This window comes from Schistocerca gregaria, chromosome 2 (assembly GCF_023897955.1).
Source record: "Schistocerca gregaria isolate iqSchGreg1 chromosome 2, iqSchGreg1.2, whole genome shotgun sequence".
Classification (NCBI taxonomy): Eukaryota; Metazoa; Arthropoda; class Insecta; order Orthoptera; family Acrididae; genus Schistocerca; species Schistocerca gregaria.
The window spans coordinates 544,955,511-544,976,547 of NC_064921.1; the positions used below are offsets into that span (position 1 = coordinate 544,955,511).

The 21,037-nt window shown below is 38.0% G+C and overlaps 1 protein-coding gene across 2 annotated transcripts in view; it reads right to left on the reverse strand.

The window, feature by feature from the left end:
• Positions 1 to 13,927, reverse strand: part of LOC126331618 (klaroid protein-like) — a 234,395-nt gene extending 220,468 nt beyond the window's left edge. The window contains exons 1-3 of one of the 2 annotated variants that reach the window (XM_049996507.1): positions 13,806 to 13,927; positions 8,645 to 8,755; positions 8,377 to 8,529 (exon numbers count right to left, since the gene is read on the reverse strand). In XM_049996507.1, coding sequence (XP_049852464.1) covers positions 8,377 to 8,529; positions 8,645 to 8,755; positions 13,806 to 13,857 — 316 coding nt within the window. In that variant the 5' untranslated portion in view covers positions 13,858 to 13,927. The remainder of the gene's footprint in view (positions 1 to 8,376; positions 8,530 to 8,644; positions 8,756 to 13,805) is intronic. The other variant, XM_049996508.1, reaches the window with a different exon arrangement.
• Positions 13,928 to 21,037: the final 7,110 nt, after the last annotated feature.

Genomic DNA, 21,037 nt, shown 5'->3' on the forward strand with positions numbered 1-21,037 from the left:
GAAAATATAAAAATGCAGTAAATGAAGCAGGCAAAAAGGAATACAAATGTCTCAAAAATGACATTGACAGGAAGTGCAAAATGGCTAAGCAGGGATGGCTAGAGGACAAATGTAAGGATGTAGAGGCTTATCTCACTAGGGGTAAGATGGATACTGCCTACAGGAAAATTAAAGAGACCTTTGGAGAAAAGAGGACCACTTGTATGAATATTAAGAGCTCAGATGGAAACCCTGTTCTAACCAAAGAAGGGAAAGCAGAAAGGTGGAAGGAGCATATAGAGGGTCTATACAAGGGCGATGTACTTGAGGACAATATTATGGAAATGGAAGAGGATGTAGATGAAGATGAAATGGGAGATATGATACTGCGTGAAGAATTTGACAGAGCACTGAAAGACCTGAGTCGAAACAAGGCCCCTGGAGTAGACAACATTCCATTGGAACTATTGACGGCCTTGGGAGAGCCAGTCCTGACAAAACTCTACCATCTGGTGAGCAAGATGTATGAGACAGGCGAAATACCCTCAGACTTCAAGAAGAATATAATAATTCCAATCCCAAAGAAAGTGGGTGTTGACAGATGTGAAAATTACCGAACTATCAGTTTAATAAGTCACAGCTGCAAAATACTAACGCGAGTTCTTTACAGACGAATGGAAAAACTAGTAGAAGCCGACCTTGGGGAAGATGAGTTTGGATTCCGTAGAAATGTTGGAACACGTGAGGCAATACTGACCCTACGACTTATCTTAGAAGCTAGATTAAGGAAGGGCAAACCTACGTTTCTAGCATTTGTAGACTTGGAGAAAGCTTTTGACAATGTTGACTGGAATACTCTCTTTCAAATTCTGAAGGTGGCAGGGCTAAAATACAGGGAGAGATAGGCTATTTACAATTTGTACAGAAACCAGATGGCAGTTATAAGAGTCGAGGGACGTGGAAGGGAAGCAGTGGTTGGGAAGGGAGTGAGACAGGGCTATAGTCTATCCCCGATGTTATTCAATCTGTACATTGAACAAGCAGTGAAGGAAACAAAAGAAAAATTCGGAGTAGGTATTAAAGTCCATGGAGAAGAAATAAAAACTTTGAGGTTCGCCGATGACATCGTAATTCTGTCAGAGACAGCAAAGGACTTGGAAGAGCAGTTGAACGGAATGGATAGTGTCTTGAAAGGAGGATATAAGATGACCATCAACAAAAGCAAAACGAGGATAATGGAATGTAGTCGAATTAAGTCGGGTGATGCTGAGGGAATTAGATTAGGAAGTGAGACACTTAAAGTAGTAAAGGAGTTTTGCTATTTGGGGAGCAAAATAACTGATGATGGTCGAAGTAGAGAGGATATAAAATGTAGACTGGCAATGGCAAGGAAAGCGTTTCTGAAGAAGAGAAGTTTGTTAACATCGAGTAATGATTTAAGTGTCAGGAAGTCGTTTCTGAAAGTATTTGTATGGAGTGTAGCCATGTATGGAAGTGAAACATGGACAATAAATAGTTTGGACAAGAAGAGAATAGAAGCTTTCGAAATGTGGTGCTACAGAAGAATGCTGAAGATTAGATGGGTAGATCACATAACTAATGAGGAAGTATTGAATCGGATTGGGGAGAAGTGAAGTTTGTGGCACAACTTGACCAGAAGAAGGGATCGGTTGGTAGGACATGTTCTGAGGCATCAAGGGATCACCAATTTAGTATTGGAGGGCAGCGTGGAGGGTAAAAATCGTAGAGGGAGACCAAGAGATGACTACACTAAACAGATTCAGAAGGATGTAGGTTGCAGTAGGTACTGGGAGATGAAGAAGCTTGCACAGGATAGAGTAGCATGGAGAGCTGCATCAAACCAGTTTCAGGACTGAAGACCACAACAACAACAACATGTCAGATACCTCTTTAAAGATACAGTGTATTTTTCTGGTTCAATATTGTGTAAAAATCAACACCTATTTCTTTCAGGAACTGTTTATAATGTATATGTTTTACAGATTTTTTGCTGATATCAGGTAATACACCACACTTTCTAAACAGATTAGAAGTATTTTGAATATTTTTGAACCTGCTTAGGGTTATTAAAAAATTACAAAGAAATGTATACAATTTTTTCCAAAATGGTTCCTCAAATTGAGGTACCCTTTAATCCAATGTTATACATTTGGAGGAGACCGAATTTTTACCAGATATGCACAACATGATGGCTGAGATACTAAACCTATTTAATTCCACCTATTGTGTGTATTACAAGGATAAAAAATATCACGCCTTACATTTTAATTATTGTAATTTTTTCCTAATAAAAATTTTATCTTTTCTATAATATAGTCAAGTCTGCAATAAAGCTTAGGTCTACTACAGAAGTATAGACTATTTCAAGTTGCAGAAAAAAAATTACAGCAATGCTCTGTAAACTTCAGGAAATGTTTGTACCTGAATTCTGAAAAGTGCAGCTTGCGGGAAATTGTGAATGAAGATATGAGTCAAATTAAACGGTGCCTCAGAATATTCCTGAAGCACAGCCTTCATCTTCAAGTTTCCTCTTGGCATTCCTTTTAGCACTTCTTGCTTCTTTGGTAACTTGAAGAGTGAATTTTTCAGCTTCATGCACACATTGTCTGTCACACACAAGCAATTGATCTTTCATATTAGGGCCATATTTTATGCCTAAATTTCTCAGGACTTCCAGCCTTCCTATCACTCCATCATTGAAACATATCACTGCATCTAGTACGCCAGATTTTAATGTATTTAGTCCTACAAAAACATTCTTGGGTAATGGTTGAAACTTTCATTTGTATTCTGAGTGCCCCCATAAAAGACATTTACTAAGCAAAACAGGGTCACTCAGGTCTCTAAAAATTGGTTTTATTTCATTCATAACAGGCTCAGGAAGAGAGTACTTATGATGGTATATTTGACCACTTTCTTTTGCTTTTTGGTAACCATTCCAAGAATCTGCTCCTTCAGGGCAAAGTCCATGAACAGGGTGTTTCTTCCACTGCACGTTTCGTAGATGCTTTAGACCCAACCATCAAGGCACCTAAAAGTATTTATGTGTGTTTGATGAACCTACTGGCACGAGGAGGAAGGCCCATCAAACCACAAAACATTTGAACAGCCTTTTTTCCTTGTCCTGTTGCACACATTGCATACACTAACTTCAAATTTATGTCATACGAATTATGCATAATGTTTGGGGTCATTTTTGAGGCAGATTTATTGCAGGATCTATACAGAACAACTAATTTTGACACTAAACCCTTTCTGCTACTTTGTAGTTCAGTTATTTCCAGACAGCCTACACCATTACATTCCTTACCTTTCACCACATCCTTTATCATAGAAGGAAAGATGCCCACCTCAACAACAACAAATCCACTACAAACAATGTCATTGTTAACACAAAAATTTGAATCACCAGGAGGCATGCCATGTGGGAGTTTCTTCTCTGATGAACTGATACATAGGTTACTTTCAACAGTGTGGCTTGCTTTGTTTGTGAACTGGTTACCATGGAATTTCTTGATGCATGGCATAGTTCGTATTTATTGCACACTAAAGGATATGTACTTCCACAATTATATGTAGCACTTTGGCAACAAACATTCAGTAACATGTGAATAAACTGTGTCAGCAAAACAAAAGTAAATACTAGTAAAAATAATCATTTACAGACACTAGAAACCTGCATTGTTACCAACATATACAATGTATCACACGTATAATCGCTGGAAAAAGAAAGTTCACAGTTATTTTCAAAATGATACTGGTTTCTGTAACAGAAATAAAGGGGGTATGGCAGCATACATGAGCGTATCTTTTAAACTTGGTATATATAGGTCATTTTTCATTTGAAGCACTATATGTGTACAGGGTGAAGCGAAATTCATGCACTCGGGCTTCACAGCGTGACCCCTCACGTGCCATCGATAAAAAAATGTCTACCACAAAATTTCATCCGGCACGTATATCCGACAGAAAAAGGACTTTAAAGAGTAGCAATCTGGCAACACGGGAACTACATGTTTGGTAATCCATCTGTTAGCACATACTAACTATGCTGTACAGTTGGTGCAATGAATAGTGTGTTGGGTAAGTATGCAGGAGGTTGAGAGTTTGATGTGGGGTGGGGCACATTTTTTTATTTGCTTATTTCATTCTAACATTTCATACTTTAATATACACAGTTTCTTAGGTCACCTGTATCCTAAATTTACAACATTTTGTAACGCTGAATACATGGGTAGACAAATGACCTTGTCTTAGGACAGAATAACTACAAAAACAATATCAATTTCGAGATTCTAAAGATGATAGCACAATACAGTAACACATCATCTACTTGTCATTTATACTATGTGTAATGTGAGCACTCAGATGTCGCACGTTAGCAACCAGTAACAATAATAATGTCCATATTAATAACCGCATAACCTTCACAACGTAATATGTTGTCCTCAGAACAACAGATGCTCAAAGCAACATGTCTGCAGGTCGAAACATTGTACAACCCGCCAGATCATACAGCTCTGGACCCTTCGCAGCAAAGCTATGTCCACAGTAACAGGAGCAGAATGCACATATGCTACGAATTCTTCCACATTTGTCAGCGGCGTAGAGTACACATGCTCCTTCAGGTGTCTCCACAGGAAAAAATCCAGGGGATTTAAGCCATGTGAACATGGTGGCCATACAACTGGACCTGCATGTCTGAGCCATTCCCCTGGAAATTTCTGCCAAAATGTGTAGGTGCACCATCATGCTGGAACTATATCCTCTGCTGAACATGTAGTGGAACGTGTTCCAGGGCATGAAGCAGATAGTTTGAGAAGAATGCATGATACCTTCATGCATTCAATCAGTCAGGCAACATGTACTGGCCCAAACACCTGTCGCCCATTTTTCCCAGACATTGAAACCAAAACAAACAGTCGGGGGTGACATACGGGTTAACCTCACACGAATGGTGGACATTGTGCATATTGATGACACCCTCACGAGTGAATGCTGCTTCATCCGATCATATTGTGGTGTTCATGAAGTCATCATTGGCTTCCTGTTGTTGTCGGAACCATTCACAGAATTGCATCCACTGATGGTGATCTGAAGGAAATACGCAGTTGTGTTGCTACGCTATGTGTACTTCACTCAGGTTCTTGGTGTATGACCTCCAGAATAGCTTTCTTAGTAGCTGGAGTATGGCAAGTCTGTGGACGACCTCTGTCAAGCGATTGTGGAAGAAGAGAACCTGACTCCCAAAGGTGCAGCTCCAGATGACAAAACACATTTTTATCTGGATTGCATTGACGAGGATATCTAGCAGCATATTCATGAGTGGCAACACCAGCCCAGTTTTCAGACACACCAAGGACCAGAAGCATATCCATATATTCATTGTTTGTGTATGCCATATGTCTGCTACACTGGTTTAGTGGTTTACAATGGGAAAATTCGATATGTGTACGCATGTACATTGAACTCTGTCAGGGGTGCATTATGCCGCTCACTACTAGACCCTGTCTGGTGAACAGCGCTTACAGCGTAAACACGCCGCCAGTCCTGAGCGCTGTTCCACCTAACACCCATTACCCCTCTGACAGATATTTTTCTGCATGATTCATCCCGACACCGCTAATTGTGAAATGTTTGGTTTTGAATTACGCTGTTTCCCTATCCATAATAGACGTGATGTTTCCACAATCCCATTGATATAATAATAATAATAATAATAATAATAATAATAATGCATTGAGATACTTACTAAACAGCATGCAGTAACCAGACTCAATGCTGAAAGGCATAATTAGTGGGATCATAGTGACAACACATACAAAAAGTAACCAGACATTATTCGCAAAGCACGTTGCTTAGTCCTACTGGTAACATAAGCTCCTAACAAAATGTAATGGACCTGAATAAGGCAAGAAGAATAGTTGGAACTAATCTATGAGACAAAGAAAACAGGTTTCACACCTAGTAGATGAAGTGGTGCAAATAAATTCATGCCCAAGACATGGAAATGGCTACTTTCAAAGCTGATCAATCTTCCATTTCTACAACTGTAGTATGTAGGTGCAAATGTGTTATACAGGGTCCACTGCAATCACTGTTGACAATTAAAATGTCAGATACTGTACCTCCTGGACTACATTTACCAAATAAAAAACATGTTGGGTTATTGTACTGAGCTATCATCTTTAGCATCTCGAAATTGATATTGTTTTGATAGTTATTCTGTCCTATGACAGGTCATTTGTTTCAAATGTCTGTTTCTTATTTGTCTAACCAAGTATTTGCTAAGTTAAATGATACAAAATGCTGTAAACTGAGGATACATGTAACCTAAGAAACGGTGTGTATTACAATATGAAATCTCAGAATGAAATTAGCAAAAAAAGAAAAGAAAAAAGGTGTGTCCCAACCCAGGATTGAACTCTTGACCTCCTGCATGCTAACTCAAAACACTATTCACTGCCCCAACTGTACAGCACAACTAGTATGTGCTGACAGAGGTAGTTACCATACATGTGGTTACAGTGTTGCCAGATTGCTACTCTTTAATGTCCTTTTTCTGCCGGATGTAATTTTGTGACAGACATTCTTTTATCACTGGCACGTGAGGAGTCGCACTGCAAAGCCCCAGTGCGCGAATTTCACTTCACCCTGTATATCAATGTAATTTGGAAAGACTATAGAATTTAACAAAATCATAAAAAATTTTGATTTTTCCACCATTTATGAGTATCCTGTATCCTTAACATGTTGACTGCCACAAGATTAATGGTAGACATTTCAGCACAAGGCCAGGGCACATGGTGTTAGGCACAATGTTCTCCTGTGGCTGCCAGCACCCACATACTAGTCAATTTGTTAAACAGATACAGGTGTACAGTAAACTTTAACATGTAATATGCTGGAGTGACATTATATTTTGTGTTAAGGCAGTCACTGATGAAATTTGAGCCCAATGGGATGGGGAAAAAAATCAAAAACCTCACTTTTTAAATACATATCACATCACTTCCTTCCAAATCTAACTTTTCTTTGATATCTGGGTAAAGTATCTCCCCCCCCCCCCCCCCCACACACACACACACAATTCTTACCTGACTGTCTTGCATGCTGATCACTACATTTTCAAGAGAGTGTTGTCAAAGTTTCTCAGAATGTTTCTCACAAACCATTTTATTTATGATTCTTTGCCTTTAATGTGTCTAAAATTCTACTTTTTACTTCAGTCATTATTATTAGTTGTCTTATTTATATTCCCTAAAACCTGAGAAATTCTTAGGTGACAAAAATAGCAGGTAGTAGAGACACAAAAATATAAGAAACAAATCTGATCTTAAAAAAATCTGCTTAGGCCGCACTTTCATTAATATGTTAGTACAAATAGTTCTCTTTCTGAGATATTTTAATAATCTTGGAATGGAATATATATATATATATATATATATATATATCTCAGTAAAAACAAGGCAACATACAATGATAGTTCTAAACTGTCTTTAGTTCCATTTTCATATTGAAATGAACATCAGCCTAGTCACTAACACTAAATTTAAGCATTGCTTGTTTACATGTTTACCTACACAATGTAAACTTAAGTGTATGGTGTAGGATGCTTCCCATTGCACCTGTATCACATGTTAGGGGTTCATCTTGTACCATTCAGAGTGTCTGCATTGGTGCATAAATGTAATTATTCTTGTTTTTGCAGTCTCTGTGGGGCTTCAGGCATCAGCCAGTTCAGTTTTTCAGCATCTCTGTGATGTTCTCCCATGGGTTAAAAAACCCGTGAACATTTGAACTGCTCTTCTTATTCAGTATCCCCTGTTAGTCCTCTTTGGTGAGAGTCCCACACACTTGAGCATTAATGTGGGATGGGTCAACTGAATGTTTTGAAGACTGAATGCATGTTTCTACTATCCTACCAACAAACCAAAATCCATCTAGTGCCTGAGACCATGTGACCATTCCATATCACTTTTATGGGTTTACTGATTTCAGCTGTGACTCATTGACATTTTATTCATAGAATAGTATGTTTTACTGTCTTCCGAAATACACAATTTTATGCTTCTGAACATTCAAAGCAATTAACAACATTTACACCACTTAAGAAACCTTACCAGTATCTGATTGAATGTATGTGCAGCTATGAAAAGTAATTATTTCATTCATTGTAATGAAGAATTAGAGTAATGCAGTGCTGCACGCCATTAATGGTCTAAGATAATGCCGCATGTCTGACAAGATCTTTGGCAGTACTTTTTTTTTTAAAATAAATAAATAAATAAATAAATAAAATAAAAGTTAACTGCCCTGACATGAGCTAACACAATAATTTCTTTTATTCCAACTACAAAGAAAATATGCAACTACCGTTAATCCCAGTTATTGCTTGTGCTGTTACTTTTTCTTTCCTCTGTGTCTTCTCAGCAAAACATGCTTCTTTATAGCTATAGACTATAGTGTCATCAGTATCAACTAACATAAATTTTTTATCATGATTTAGATGCTGCATTTGCATTCCACCTGGAAGTAAATGCAGAAGATTTACACACAAAAAATTCATATTCAAACTCATTGATTGCAGTCTTTACATATGATATGTTATAATAAAATATTCATAATAGGGGGGCCTACATACCCAGAGCTGCAGTAACCTGTGTGTTGGATAGTTCTGGCTTTTTAAACAGATTTTCATTTGTGGATAATGGTGTAGATTTTGTAGACGCAAATGATATATCAGAAAGTGTACCTGCAAAAAATGACTTAATTGATAAATTTGTTTAGATTATGCTTCATAACATCACAGAAAAATGTATGATATTTGAAGAACTAGCACATGTGAATTTATGATTAATTATTCTCAGATCCAACATTTACAAAATGTTTCACTCAATGGGATAAAATGAAGAAAAGAAAAATGACGCAAGTAAGTTAAACATGGGCAATGCAGTTTGGATTACTCCATATGACATTCACAGCCAATACAAAATTAGCTGCAACTTAATGTACAAACTCCAAGAACTACCTTTTGCAGATAAAAAGAACAAAATAAAAAGTGTATCGTATATTTATGGCAACAAATTTCTGAGTGAGATCAAATACTGCTCCAATTACAAAGCAAAAGGACATATGTACACATTCTTTAACATGCCTGAGCAAATGTTTCTATGTCTGAGCACTTGTATCTATAAGAACAGACATCAGGTAGCCTAACAAGGAAGAACACATAATATCTTCTCTTTAAATAAATATCCCTTTGTGGATCCAAAAAAGAAAAAGAAAAGATAAACAATCCGTGTTTGTACTCCTCTGAAATACATGTAACATTAGAATAAACTAACAGAATAATAAACTAATGAACAGTGTAATAATGACTAAATTTAAACTGCACTATTTTTGTTATTCACCCTTTATGACTGCCTTTTGTAAACTGATTTCTTTCTTGTTCTCCTTCCCTCTCTGTCTCCTTCTTTCTCAAATTTGACTATGCTATACTCAATATACTATTTAAGTATGCAATTAATCAAAATGGACCAAATAATGAAATGAAATAAATGAAGCTGATACTGGTATGTTGACTAAAGTAGAAAGGTTGAATAATTTCTATAAATGACTCAAACTATGGAGTTGGAACAAATCAACTTGACAAAGCAGCTGAAGGTGATAAGCAGGCCTATACATAGACTGTCTTTCAGTGACTAAAAATACAAAGACTAAGAAAATTTTCATATTGATTAACCCTAAGGTAAGTTACATGGAGCCCTTACATGAGTGAAACTGACTTGCCCAGTATCACATTGCAGCATTTAAGAGACTCAAGAATAGTGCAGTATCAGTTTCTTTTCGCTTCATTTCACAACCCATTGGGCATAAAGCGTTGTCAGAATAATGATGTTGCACATTCTTTCTATTCATCTACTAACGCACAACATCGTCTAAATGGTGAAAGTGGCTTTAGGAGATTTAGATTACATTAGATTAGATTCAGTTTTCCTTCTATAGACCCAAAAATTTGATGATTCTCATGAGAGTGGAACATGTCGGAAAGTATAACATAAAAAACATAGAACATTTGAATATAATACCGTGAACATCTGTCAGGAGATTGTCAAAATATATGAATACATTACAGTGAATTGGAACTGCTATCATTTACAGAATTAATACACTGCCGGTATGAAACATAGTTATGCACTTTTAACAAATTATCATACACAAAATACCTAATTTTGATGTTTTGACCAAATGTCAAAACTGAAATGTAACAGGTATTTTTACTTAAGCTGGTTTAACAGTCGCTGTTAAGATATTCATTTATAGGGTAGGAGGAGCTGCCTGCCAAAAAGGCTTTAAAACTCTTTTTGGAAATCTAGAAATACTGCATCTACCTGACTACCTTGCTCCAAAGCTTTCAGTATCTCGTGAGAAAAGTGCAAGCTGGGTTACACATGACTGATGTTTTTGGAATCCTTGCACGCTGGCATCAAAGACAAGATACCTCATTACGATTGAGATCCGATTACGTTCTAAGATTCTACAACAAATCAGTGTCAAGAATATTGGACGGTTTTTGGATCACTTTTACTACCCTTCTTGTAGACAGGTGTAACTTGTGCCCTTTTGCACAGTCTTTTGTTCAAGGGATGTACAACACATTATACTTAGAAGAGGAGTTACTCAACCTCAAATTCAGTATTTCGGTTTAACGATTTCAACTGTTTCTCAGCACCACTGACACTAATACTTGCTTCATTCATCTTTTCAGTAGTACACGGATTACAATTCTCCTGGGTTTTCCTTTGTAAACAAACATTTGAAAATGGAGTTAAACATTTCATCTTTTGCTCTACTTCCCTCAATTTCAGTCCCTGTCTCATTCACTAGGGAATTGACATTAACTTTGGTGCCACTAACATCCTTTCCATACAGCCAGATTTTCTTTTAACTTTGGTGCCACTAACAGCCTTTACGAACAACCAGAATTTCTTTGAATTTTGTGAAATGTTATCTGACAATATTCTGCTATAAAAGTCACTGAAGCCATCACGCATTGCTCTCTTGACAGCTAAATGTGTTTCATTCAGTATCTCCCTATCTATAGCCCTATGCCTTGTTTTATACCTATTATGTAGTAATCTCTGTTTCTTTATAGTGACTGTACACTATGGAGATTCCCTTCCATTATGAACTGTTCTACTGTGTGCATATCTGCCAGTGTGTGGTCAACTATTCTTCTATTCCGACATGGATTCTAACAAGGCTAGGGCGTTGTTCAATTTCAAATATATCAGCTGTTTCTCCACATCACGGACACTCACTTCTCCCAAAGTATCATCCGTCATAAAATCTTTGAAGCCAAAGTATTCTAGTGGTTATAACATAACAACAAGTTAGTCGAAGAATGGTCATGTTAGCTGAGTTGTATCTTAAGTTATTTGGGTAATCAATCTCTTATCAGTGGAACATTTCCAGCCTGTCTGAAATATTCTGAAGTTACTATTCTTTGCAAGAAGGGGGATAAAGAGAAACCATCAAACTATTAACCAATTTCACTTTTGTCAGCTTTTTCAAAAGTTTTAAAAAATGTTGTGTTCAAGTGTTTTCTTAAGAATCTGACAGCAAATAATATGTTGTCCAAGTCACACTTTGGGTTTCTTAAGAGAGTTCCGATATAGAGAAGGCTCTTTACACATACAATGAGAATGTACTTAATTCACTAGATAACAAATTAGAGGCTAGTGGCATTTTCTGTGGCATGTCACAAATGTTTTATTGTGGGAATCACAGCATTCTTTTAAGTAAATTGGAATGTTATTGTGTCACTGGAAATGCTGTGAAATTGTTCAAGTCTTAACCTAATCAGTTGGTTAGAACTAGAATATTGCTCATGTGTGTGGGACTCGTACCAGACAGCACTGACAGGTGGTACTGAATATATACAGAAAAGCACAAATGGTCAAAGGTTTGTTTAATCAGTGGTAGTCTGTCACATAGATACTGAAAGAACTGAACTGGAAGACTCTTGAAGACAGACGTAAACTATCCCGAGAAAGTTTATTAACAAAGTTTCAAGAATAGCTTTAAATCATTAGTCTAGGGATACACCACAGCCCCCTATGTATCGCTCACATAGGGATCATGCAGATAAGATCAATTATTGCATGCACAGAGGCACTCAAACAATTATTCTTCCCACACTCCATATGTGAATGGAAGAAACCCTAATACCTGGTACAACAGGACTTACTCTCTCCCATCCAGAGTATAGGTGTAGATTTCCATTTTACTGAAGTTATTTGTAGAGACTGGTTTAAGGTACTCTACTGCACTGCTTACTGAATCTGATAACCCCCAAGCTGTCAGTAACGGAAATGAAGTACTTATTTAAGAGGTTTGCAATACTACATGCACTTGTTTATTTTTAGAGCTATCTGTTCCTCTTCATTTCTGGCCACACCTGTCTCTGTCTTAACTATATCCCAAACAGTTTTTATTTTGTTGCCTGATGTACTTATCTTTTTCTCATAATAAAGCTCCTTAGACTTCTGGATTTCCTCATTATTTTGCAGTATTCTTTTTAATGTATTCCAATGCTAACACCAGAGCTTTCTGGTTAGGAGATACAGTTTTCCCTTTGTCCCACATGATACCTTTGTTCCTTGTATAATCCATGGTTTATTTTTTAACTTCTGTTTGATATGAGTTACCTTAAAAGGAACGTAATTTTCAAATCAGGAATTAAGTTTATTAATGTATTCATATATTAATGTATACAATGTATAATAATATATAGTGTAGTAATGTATTTTCCATTTGAGGCAAAAGTATTGCTAACATCTATCCAGCTGATGGCTTTTGGCAATCTCCTAAAATTATCCATTTTTGACTCGACTGGTTTATTGCCCCCCCCCCCCCCCCCCCCCCCCGTACTCAGTGTTAATAGATTTTAAATCTCGACAAGTTTCAGCATTTAATGTGACATGCTGCTACGTCATGATTAGACAGTCCATTTACTGTTAGTTTTGTAATATAACTCATGGTTGGAATAACTATTCACTGAGAAAGATTTTCAATAAATTCACATTAAAATCACCAGCAACTATTATTTCTTTGTTTTTTACTGTGAGATGGGACAACAGAGCGTCCAGATATTTTATGAGGCGGCTAAAATTTCCAAAGGTGCTCTGTACGTATACTTATTACCATAAAGGAATTATTACGAAATACTACTACAGTTGCACATGCTTCTAAGTGATACTCTGATCCAAATTTATTAATATCGATATTCTTGAAATAAAAGTTTCTGACAAATCCTCCTTTCTCCACGTTTTCTCTACGGCTACGGCTAAGTAAGGGGCTAACTTAAGGCCTGTAATATTTCACATATCTATACTTGAAATTAACCGAATGAGACGTTATTTATTTTACATTCACGATGTTATAATTGAATTTTTTAGTATTATAAGGAACACCAGGCAAAGCAAACTTGCATCTTGAAGAAAATGATGAATGATTAGAAAACCTAAGTAACATATCGTTACTTCGGGATCGTTAAATTTGGTGAAAAACATCTATTTTCATAACAGAATTGTTCATCAACACTACAGTATTGGTGGGACACAGTCATCCACTTTCATTGTGTAAGAACAGTTTTAACAATAGTGTAACTGCAGTTCATCCGTTAAATGCCATCTCCGATAGTCTAAATCTACAGCACTGCAACGTATTCTGTGTTCGCCGACCGTGAGGTGACAGGAAGGCGTTTCAGTTATTAAAGCATAATAAATATGCGACTTAACCTTCAGAAATACACGATCTACACGCACTCCGTCGGCGTGGAGTTCTCTTCATCGCTATACAAGTCACTAGACAAATGCAACGTACAATAGTCAGTCATATATGGCGCCATTTCAGCTCGACCAATGATCCTCCGAAATACTCGATTATGTCAACGATGAAAATATAGACTAGTTGTCTGTGGTCTCTAAAAAACCAATGATTACAGATCAGTAAAAAAGGCAAAGTAACAAAACGAGAACATAAAAAAGTATGCTAATTTTAAGTCCGATTCACACAATATGTCAACCACGACCGCCTATGCCGAGCGTCAGTGCAACAGAACGAAGCGCCATCTGACGTCATTCTCAAACCTTCGAGATAACAGAATATGCGGGTCGTACACATAATGTACCGTCGTCAGAATTACAGGGTGGCTGAGCTTGGAATTGTGGGATTTTGTCAGTTTGCCATTTCGTGCAAGCCCAAAATGGCTCAAGTAGCAGCAGCTGTGCAGTTCCGTACCACAGTCTTATATTAGACTGTGTCCGTACTGAGTAGGGTCTTTGGAGGCCTCGTCATTGATGATGTGAACTCTTTCACCTCGTTTACATGGACCTCATCATCAATAATGTGAAATATGACATAATTAGAACTCCAGAATGAGATTTGCACTCTGCAGAGGAGTGTGCACTGATACGAAACTGGCAAATTAAAACTTTGTGCCGGACTGAGACTCGAACTCGAGACCTTTGCCATTCGCGAGCAAATGCTCTACCTCCTGAGCTACCTAAGCACGACTCACGATCCCTCCTCACAGCTTTACTTCTGCCAGTACCTCGTCTCCTACCTTCCAAACTTTACAGAAGCTCTCCTGCGAACCTTGCGAAACTACCACTCCTGAAAGAAAGGATATTGCGGAGACATGGCTTAGCCACAGCCTAGGGGATGTTTCCAGAATGAGATTTGCACTCCGCAGTGGAGTGTGCACTGATATGAAACTTCCTGACCTTTCAGGAGTGCTAGTTCAGCTAGGTTGGCAGGAGAGCTTCTGTAAAGTTTGGAAGGTAGGAGACGAGGTACTAGCAGAAGTAAAGCTGTGAGGACGGGGCGTGAGTCGTGCTTGGGTAGCTCAGATGATAGAGCACTTGCCCGCGAAAGGCAAAGGTCCCGAAATCGAGTCTCGGTCTGGCAGACAGTTTTAATCTGCCAGGAAGTTTCATAAATAGAACTCTTCCACCCCGTTTACATGGGGTTCCCAAAACCGGATTTCGGAAACCGATTTCCCAATAGCGTTTTTGGTTGGTCATGTAAATACTACAGAATCGACTTTGGAAATCCGCTTCATCATTAAGAATAAACCTGATCTAAGCAAACACAAACGCGGTGATTAGTCAGAAGCCGTAGCACACGTACACTGGTGTTGTTACGCTCTTGGAAGTAGGTCCTACTTATGTAGTACATATATTACTACTAGGTTATGTTAAATGAAATTTTAAGATATTCAAATGTATTTCTTAACCACGCTTTAGCTGCGTAGTTTTTATTTCAAAAATCGTGTACAGTCACAGCCCCTGCACCGTTGTGCTCTGATTATTGGGCTGTACATGCGCATATGAAAATGGCTGACGCAGCTTTCTGTTCCGTAATGAAACACGCGTGTGGAATACGGTTAAAAAAAGTGCCGAGAAATAGGTTGTTCTTAACGTTTTTCGTAAAGTTATGGAGATAATCGGCTTTGAAGTTTTCCCAGCCACTGTATTAATACAATTAACACGTTAACACTAATCGTACGTGTAGAGAAGTCGGTAGTGCAGTAGAAGTCAGGTACTCAATAACGGATTATCGTTAGGCCAAGTTTCCCCAGTCGACTTTCTTTTTTTCTTGGTCAATCTGAAAGACCTACCTACATCACGTAATTAGAAAACTCGTCGTCATTTTTTATGAATAATGCACGTCTTCTTGTTTCTAATCACGTATTGGATGCGAAATTTCTGTTTTCATTTCAAACACAAATTCTTAATTATGGATGTTTTATGAAACATTGTTCATTAAAGTTCCTTAAATTTAGAAAATATAACAATTTAATCTCTTAAGGCATAAATGAAGAATCAAATGCTCTTTATTTGGGGTATGTCCATCGTTTTATACCACAGAGGTAGATAAATATCGTAGACACATGAAAAACAATCATTTTCACACCATCGAGCACATCATACAAATGCTACATTTTTACACCTGCTACTGTACATTACAATATGATCCCAACGGAACTGATCTGGAGCCAAGTTGCGGTATTTGGTCTGAGAAGTAACAAGACTTTAAGCTGACAGATGTGCTGGAACTAACGCACGAGGCTTTTTCACTTGTCACTGCCGAACGCTGGCGGGATATAGAACGGCTCGTTATAAAAGAAGAAGAGAAAATGCGATACCTAGTTGGGTTCGTGGATTTTGTTGTTGATAGGCTCATTATCAACGTAGGCGGTACTTCCAGAACTGAAACGTATCTCTCAGATTCGGATAAGGAAGAAACTAAGAGATCACCAGACAACTGCGTAATTAATACTTTCAGTGGCTTCAGTATTCAACAGTACAGTGAAATCCCTGCAGTATGCTTTTCCATTACGCACAGCTCGCTCAGAAAAATTACGCTACGTTTAACTTAGAAATTTTCATCACTCTTGTTTGTAACTAGAATACTACATCATGTGGGAACGAGAGCATTTTATGATTTCCTCCTAATCACCTAAGAAACGCGAGGTAGTGCTGGTGTTTTGTCTAATATTATTTAATTCTGTTTAAAAATTTAATAATATTCGAAGACTTATCGTTTCTTTGCTCGTCTCTTTTTATGTCTGAACTGCAACTGTGCACATTATTTAAGGTGTGTTGGACAGCTGGCTGGCCATTTCTGTCCAAGTTTAATGCGCTGGTAAAACTTTTGTCCCGCATTATCGCTCAGTCTATGTGCACGTAACACAGCATAAAACGTATCCTTATGATAGTATTTGGCTGTACTGGTCACAGCTTGGCTTCCACTCCACTTGAAACGAAATCCAATGAGTCTGAAGCAAATGCGGAAGAAAGCGTGGCGTAATTTTTACATCAGGTTTATTCGTATGGTGAACAGAGTACAGTTCTCAGGTTTCCAATTCCACAATCAATTTTCGCTCCCATGTAAAAGCAGCCAGTTTTGATACTTGCTTTGTTTGTCAAGTCACATGTTGTTTCCAGAATATTTTGTTAATATGAAATTATTGTTCTGTGAAGGAGAAGCAGAAATATTAGACTGAGCATGAAGCTGTCTACCTGCAATATGTAAGTGGAGAGAAATAACGATTGTGTTGAGTGAATCAGAAAGTGGATCAGCTGTTTTCCAGGCGCCATATTTAACTGGGCTGAACTCCATTCATCAAGAGAATAAACCTGATGCAAACAAATACAAACGCAATGATTGGTTAGACGCCGTAGCACACCTGCACTAGTGTTGTTACACTCTTGGAAGTAGGTCCTATCTATGTGTTAGTTATATTATTACTAAGTTACGTTAAATGAAACTTTAAGGTATTCAAATCTGTTAACAGCCGTCAATGTTTTACTTAATCTCACTTTAGTTAAGTAGTTTTTATTTTAAAAAATCGTATACAGTCATAGGCTCTACAGTCTTGTGCTCTGATTGTCACGCTGTTAATATGCAGTATGAAAATGGCTGAGGCTGCTTCCTGTTCCTTAGTGAAATATGCGTGTGGAACACAGTTAAAAAATGCCGAGAAATGGGTAGTTCCTAAGTTTCTCACAAATGGACAGAGATAATGGGTTTTAAAATTTTCTGATAGAATGTATTAGACACAGTTTGGATGCAACCTCCTAATGAATGCATAGCGGAATCGGCAGCGCAATGAAATGATAATTTATTGCAGCTCATGGTCCGCTGGTTGAAGTCTCTGCACAGCCATTTTTTGTGCAGCTCATGGTCCGCTGGTTGCAGTCTCTGCACAGCCATTTTTTTTTTTCGTTCAATTTGAAATACTCACATCACATGACTGTGAAATTCATCATCATTTTTATGAATAATGCACGTCTTCTTGTTTCTGATTACATATTGCACGTGAAAATCATGTTTTATTTCAAATATAAATTCTTAATTACCAATATTTTATTAAAGACTGTTAATAAATGTTGCTTAAATTTAGAAAACAGCAATTTAATTTTTAAGGCATAAATGAAAAACCCAATCCTCTTTACTTGGGCTGTGTTCGCTGTTTTACATCACAGATGTATATAAGTATCGTAGAAACACGAAGAACTATCATTTTCATGGCATCGAGCATACCATACAAATGCTGAATTTTTACATTTTCCACTGTACCATTACAATATGAGCCCAACAGAACTGATCTGGAGCGAATTTAATGATTTGGCTCAAGAAATACGACTGTTAAGCTGCTGGAGGTACTGGAACTAAGGCACGCAACTTTTTCACATGTCACTGCCGAACTCTGGCAGGATATAGAACGGAACGTCATAAAAGAAAAAGGAAAAAATGCGGCACCTGGTTGGCTCCGTATATTTTGTTGTTGATCGACTCACTATCATTGTAGCAGATGAGAGTTCCACAACTGAAATGTGTTTCTCGGATTCGTATAAGGAAAGAACTAAGAGATTACCAAACGAATAAGTCTAATTAATACTTCAATGGCTACAGTATTCAACACTACAGTAAAATTCCTGAAGCATGCTTTTGCATCACACATAACTTGCCATCGATAGAGACAAGATCAGTGAAGTGTAGTAAATGTATTCAGGGAGTTGTTGTTGTGGTCTTCAGTCTTCAGTCCAGAGACTGGTTTGATGCAGCTCTCCATGCTACCCTATCCTGTGCAAGCTTCTTCATCTCCCAGTACTTACTGCAACCTACATCCTTCTGAATCTGATTAGTGTATTCATCTCTTGGTCTCCCTCTATGATTTTTACCCTCCACGCTGCCCTCCAATGCTAAATTTGTGATCCCTTGGTGCCTCAGAACATGTCCTACTAACCGGTCCCTTCTTTTTGTCAAGTTGTGCCACAAACTCCTCTTCTCCCCACTTCTATTCAATACCTCCTCATTAGTTATATGATCTACCCATCTAATCTTCAGCATTCTTCTGTAGCACCACATTTCGAAAGCTTCTATTCTCTTCTTGTCCAAACTATTTATCGTTCATGTTTCACTTCCATACAACGCTACACTCCATACAAATACTTTCAGAAACGACTTCCTGACACTTAAATCTATACTCGATGTTAACAAATTTCTCTTCTTCAGGAACTCTTCTCTTGCCATTGCCTGCCCTAATCTCGTGGTCGTGCGATAGCTTTCTCGCTTCCCACACTTGGGTTCCCGTGTTCGATTCCCGGCGGGGTCAGGGACTTTCTCTGCCTTGTGATGGCTGGGTGTTGTGTGCTGTCCTTAGGATAGTTAGGTTTAAGTAGTTCTAAGTTCTAGGGGACTGATGACCATAGATGTTAAGTCCCATAGTGCTCAGAGCCATTTGAACCATATTGCCATTCTACATTTTATATCTTCTCTACTTCGACCATCATCAGTTATTTTGCTTCCCAAATAGCAAAACTCCTTTACTACTTTAAGTGCCTAATTTTCTAATCTAATTCCCTCAGCATCACTCAACTTAATTCGACTACATTCCATTATCCTCGTTTTGCTTTTGTTGATGTTCATCTTATACCCTCGTTTCAAGACACTGTCCATTCTGTTCAACTGCTCTTCCAAGTCCTTTGCTGTCTCTGACAGAATTACAATGTCATCGGCGAACCTCAAAGTTTTTATTTCTTCTCCATGGATTTTAATACCTACTCCGAATTTTTCTTTTGTTTCCTTTACTGTTTGCTCAATATACAGATTGAATAACATTGGGGAGAGGCTACAACCCAGTCTCACTCCCTTCCCAACCACTGCTTCCCTTCCACGTCCCTCGACTCTTATAACTGCCATCTGGTTTCTGTACAAATTGTAAATAGCCTTTCGCTCCCTGTATTTTACCCCTGCCACCTTCAGAATTTGAAAGAGAGTATTACAATCAACATTGTCAAAAGCTTTCTCCAAGTCTACAAATGCTAGAAACGTAGGTTTGCGTTTGCTTAATCTTTCTTCTAAGATAAGTTGTAAGGTCAGTATTGCCTCACGTGTTCCAGTATTTCTACGGAATCCAAACTCATCTTCCCCAAGGTCGGCTTCTACTAGTTTTTCCGTTAGTCTGTAAAGAATTCGTGTTAGTATTTTGCAGCTATGGCTTATTAAACTGATTGTTCAGTAATTTTCACATCTGTCAACACCTGCTTTCTTTGCGATTGGAATTATTATATTCTTCTTGAAGTCTGAGGGTATTTCGCATGTCTCATACATCTTGCTCACCACATGGTAGAGTTTTGTCAGGACTGGCGTTCTCAAGGCCATCAGTAGTTCTAATGGAATGTTGTCTACTCCTAGGGCCTTGTTTCGACTCAGGTCTTTCAGTGCTCTGTCAAAGTCCTCACGCAGTATCGTATCTCCCATTTCATCTCCATCTACATCCTCTCCCATTTCCATAATATTGTGCTCAAGCACATCGCCCTTGTATAGACTCTCTATATACTCCTTCCACCTTTCTGCTTCCCCTTCTTAGCTTAGAACTGGGTTTCCATCTGAGATCTTGATATTCATACAAGTAGTTGTCTTTTCTCGAAGGTCTCTTTAATTTTCCTGTAGGCAGTATCTATCTTACCCCTAGTGAGATAAGCCTCTACATCCTTACATTTGTCCTCTAGCCATCCCTGCTTAGCCATTTTGCACTTCCTGTCGATCGCATTTTTGAGACTTCTGTATTCCCTTTTGCCTGCTTCATTTACTGCATTTTTATATTTTCTCCTTTCATCAATTAAGTTCAATATTTCTTCTGTTACCCATGAATTTCTACTAGCCCTCGTCTTTTTACCTACTTGATCCTCTGCTGCCTTCACTACTTCATCCCCCAGAGCTACCCATTCTTCTTCTACTGTACTTCTTTCCCCCATTCCTGTCAATTGTTCCCTTATGCTCTTCCTGAAACCCTGTACAACCTCTGGTTCTTTCAGTTTATCCAGGTCCCATCTCCTTAAATTCCCACCTTTTTGCAGTTTCTTCAGTTTTAATCTACAGTTCATAACCAATAGATTTTGGTCAGAGTCCACATCTGCCCCTGGAAATGTCTTGCAATATAAAACCTGGTTCCTAA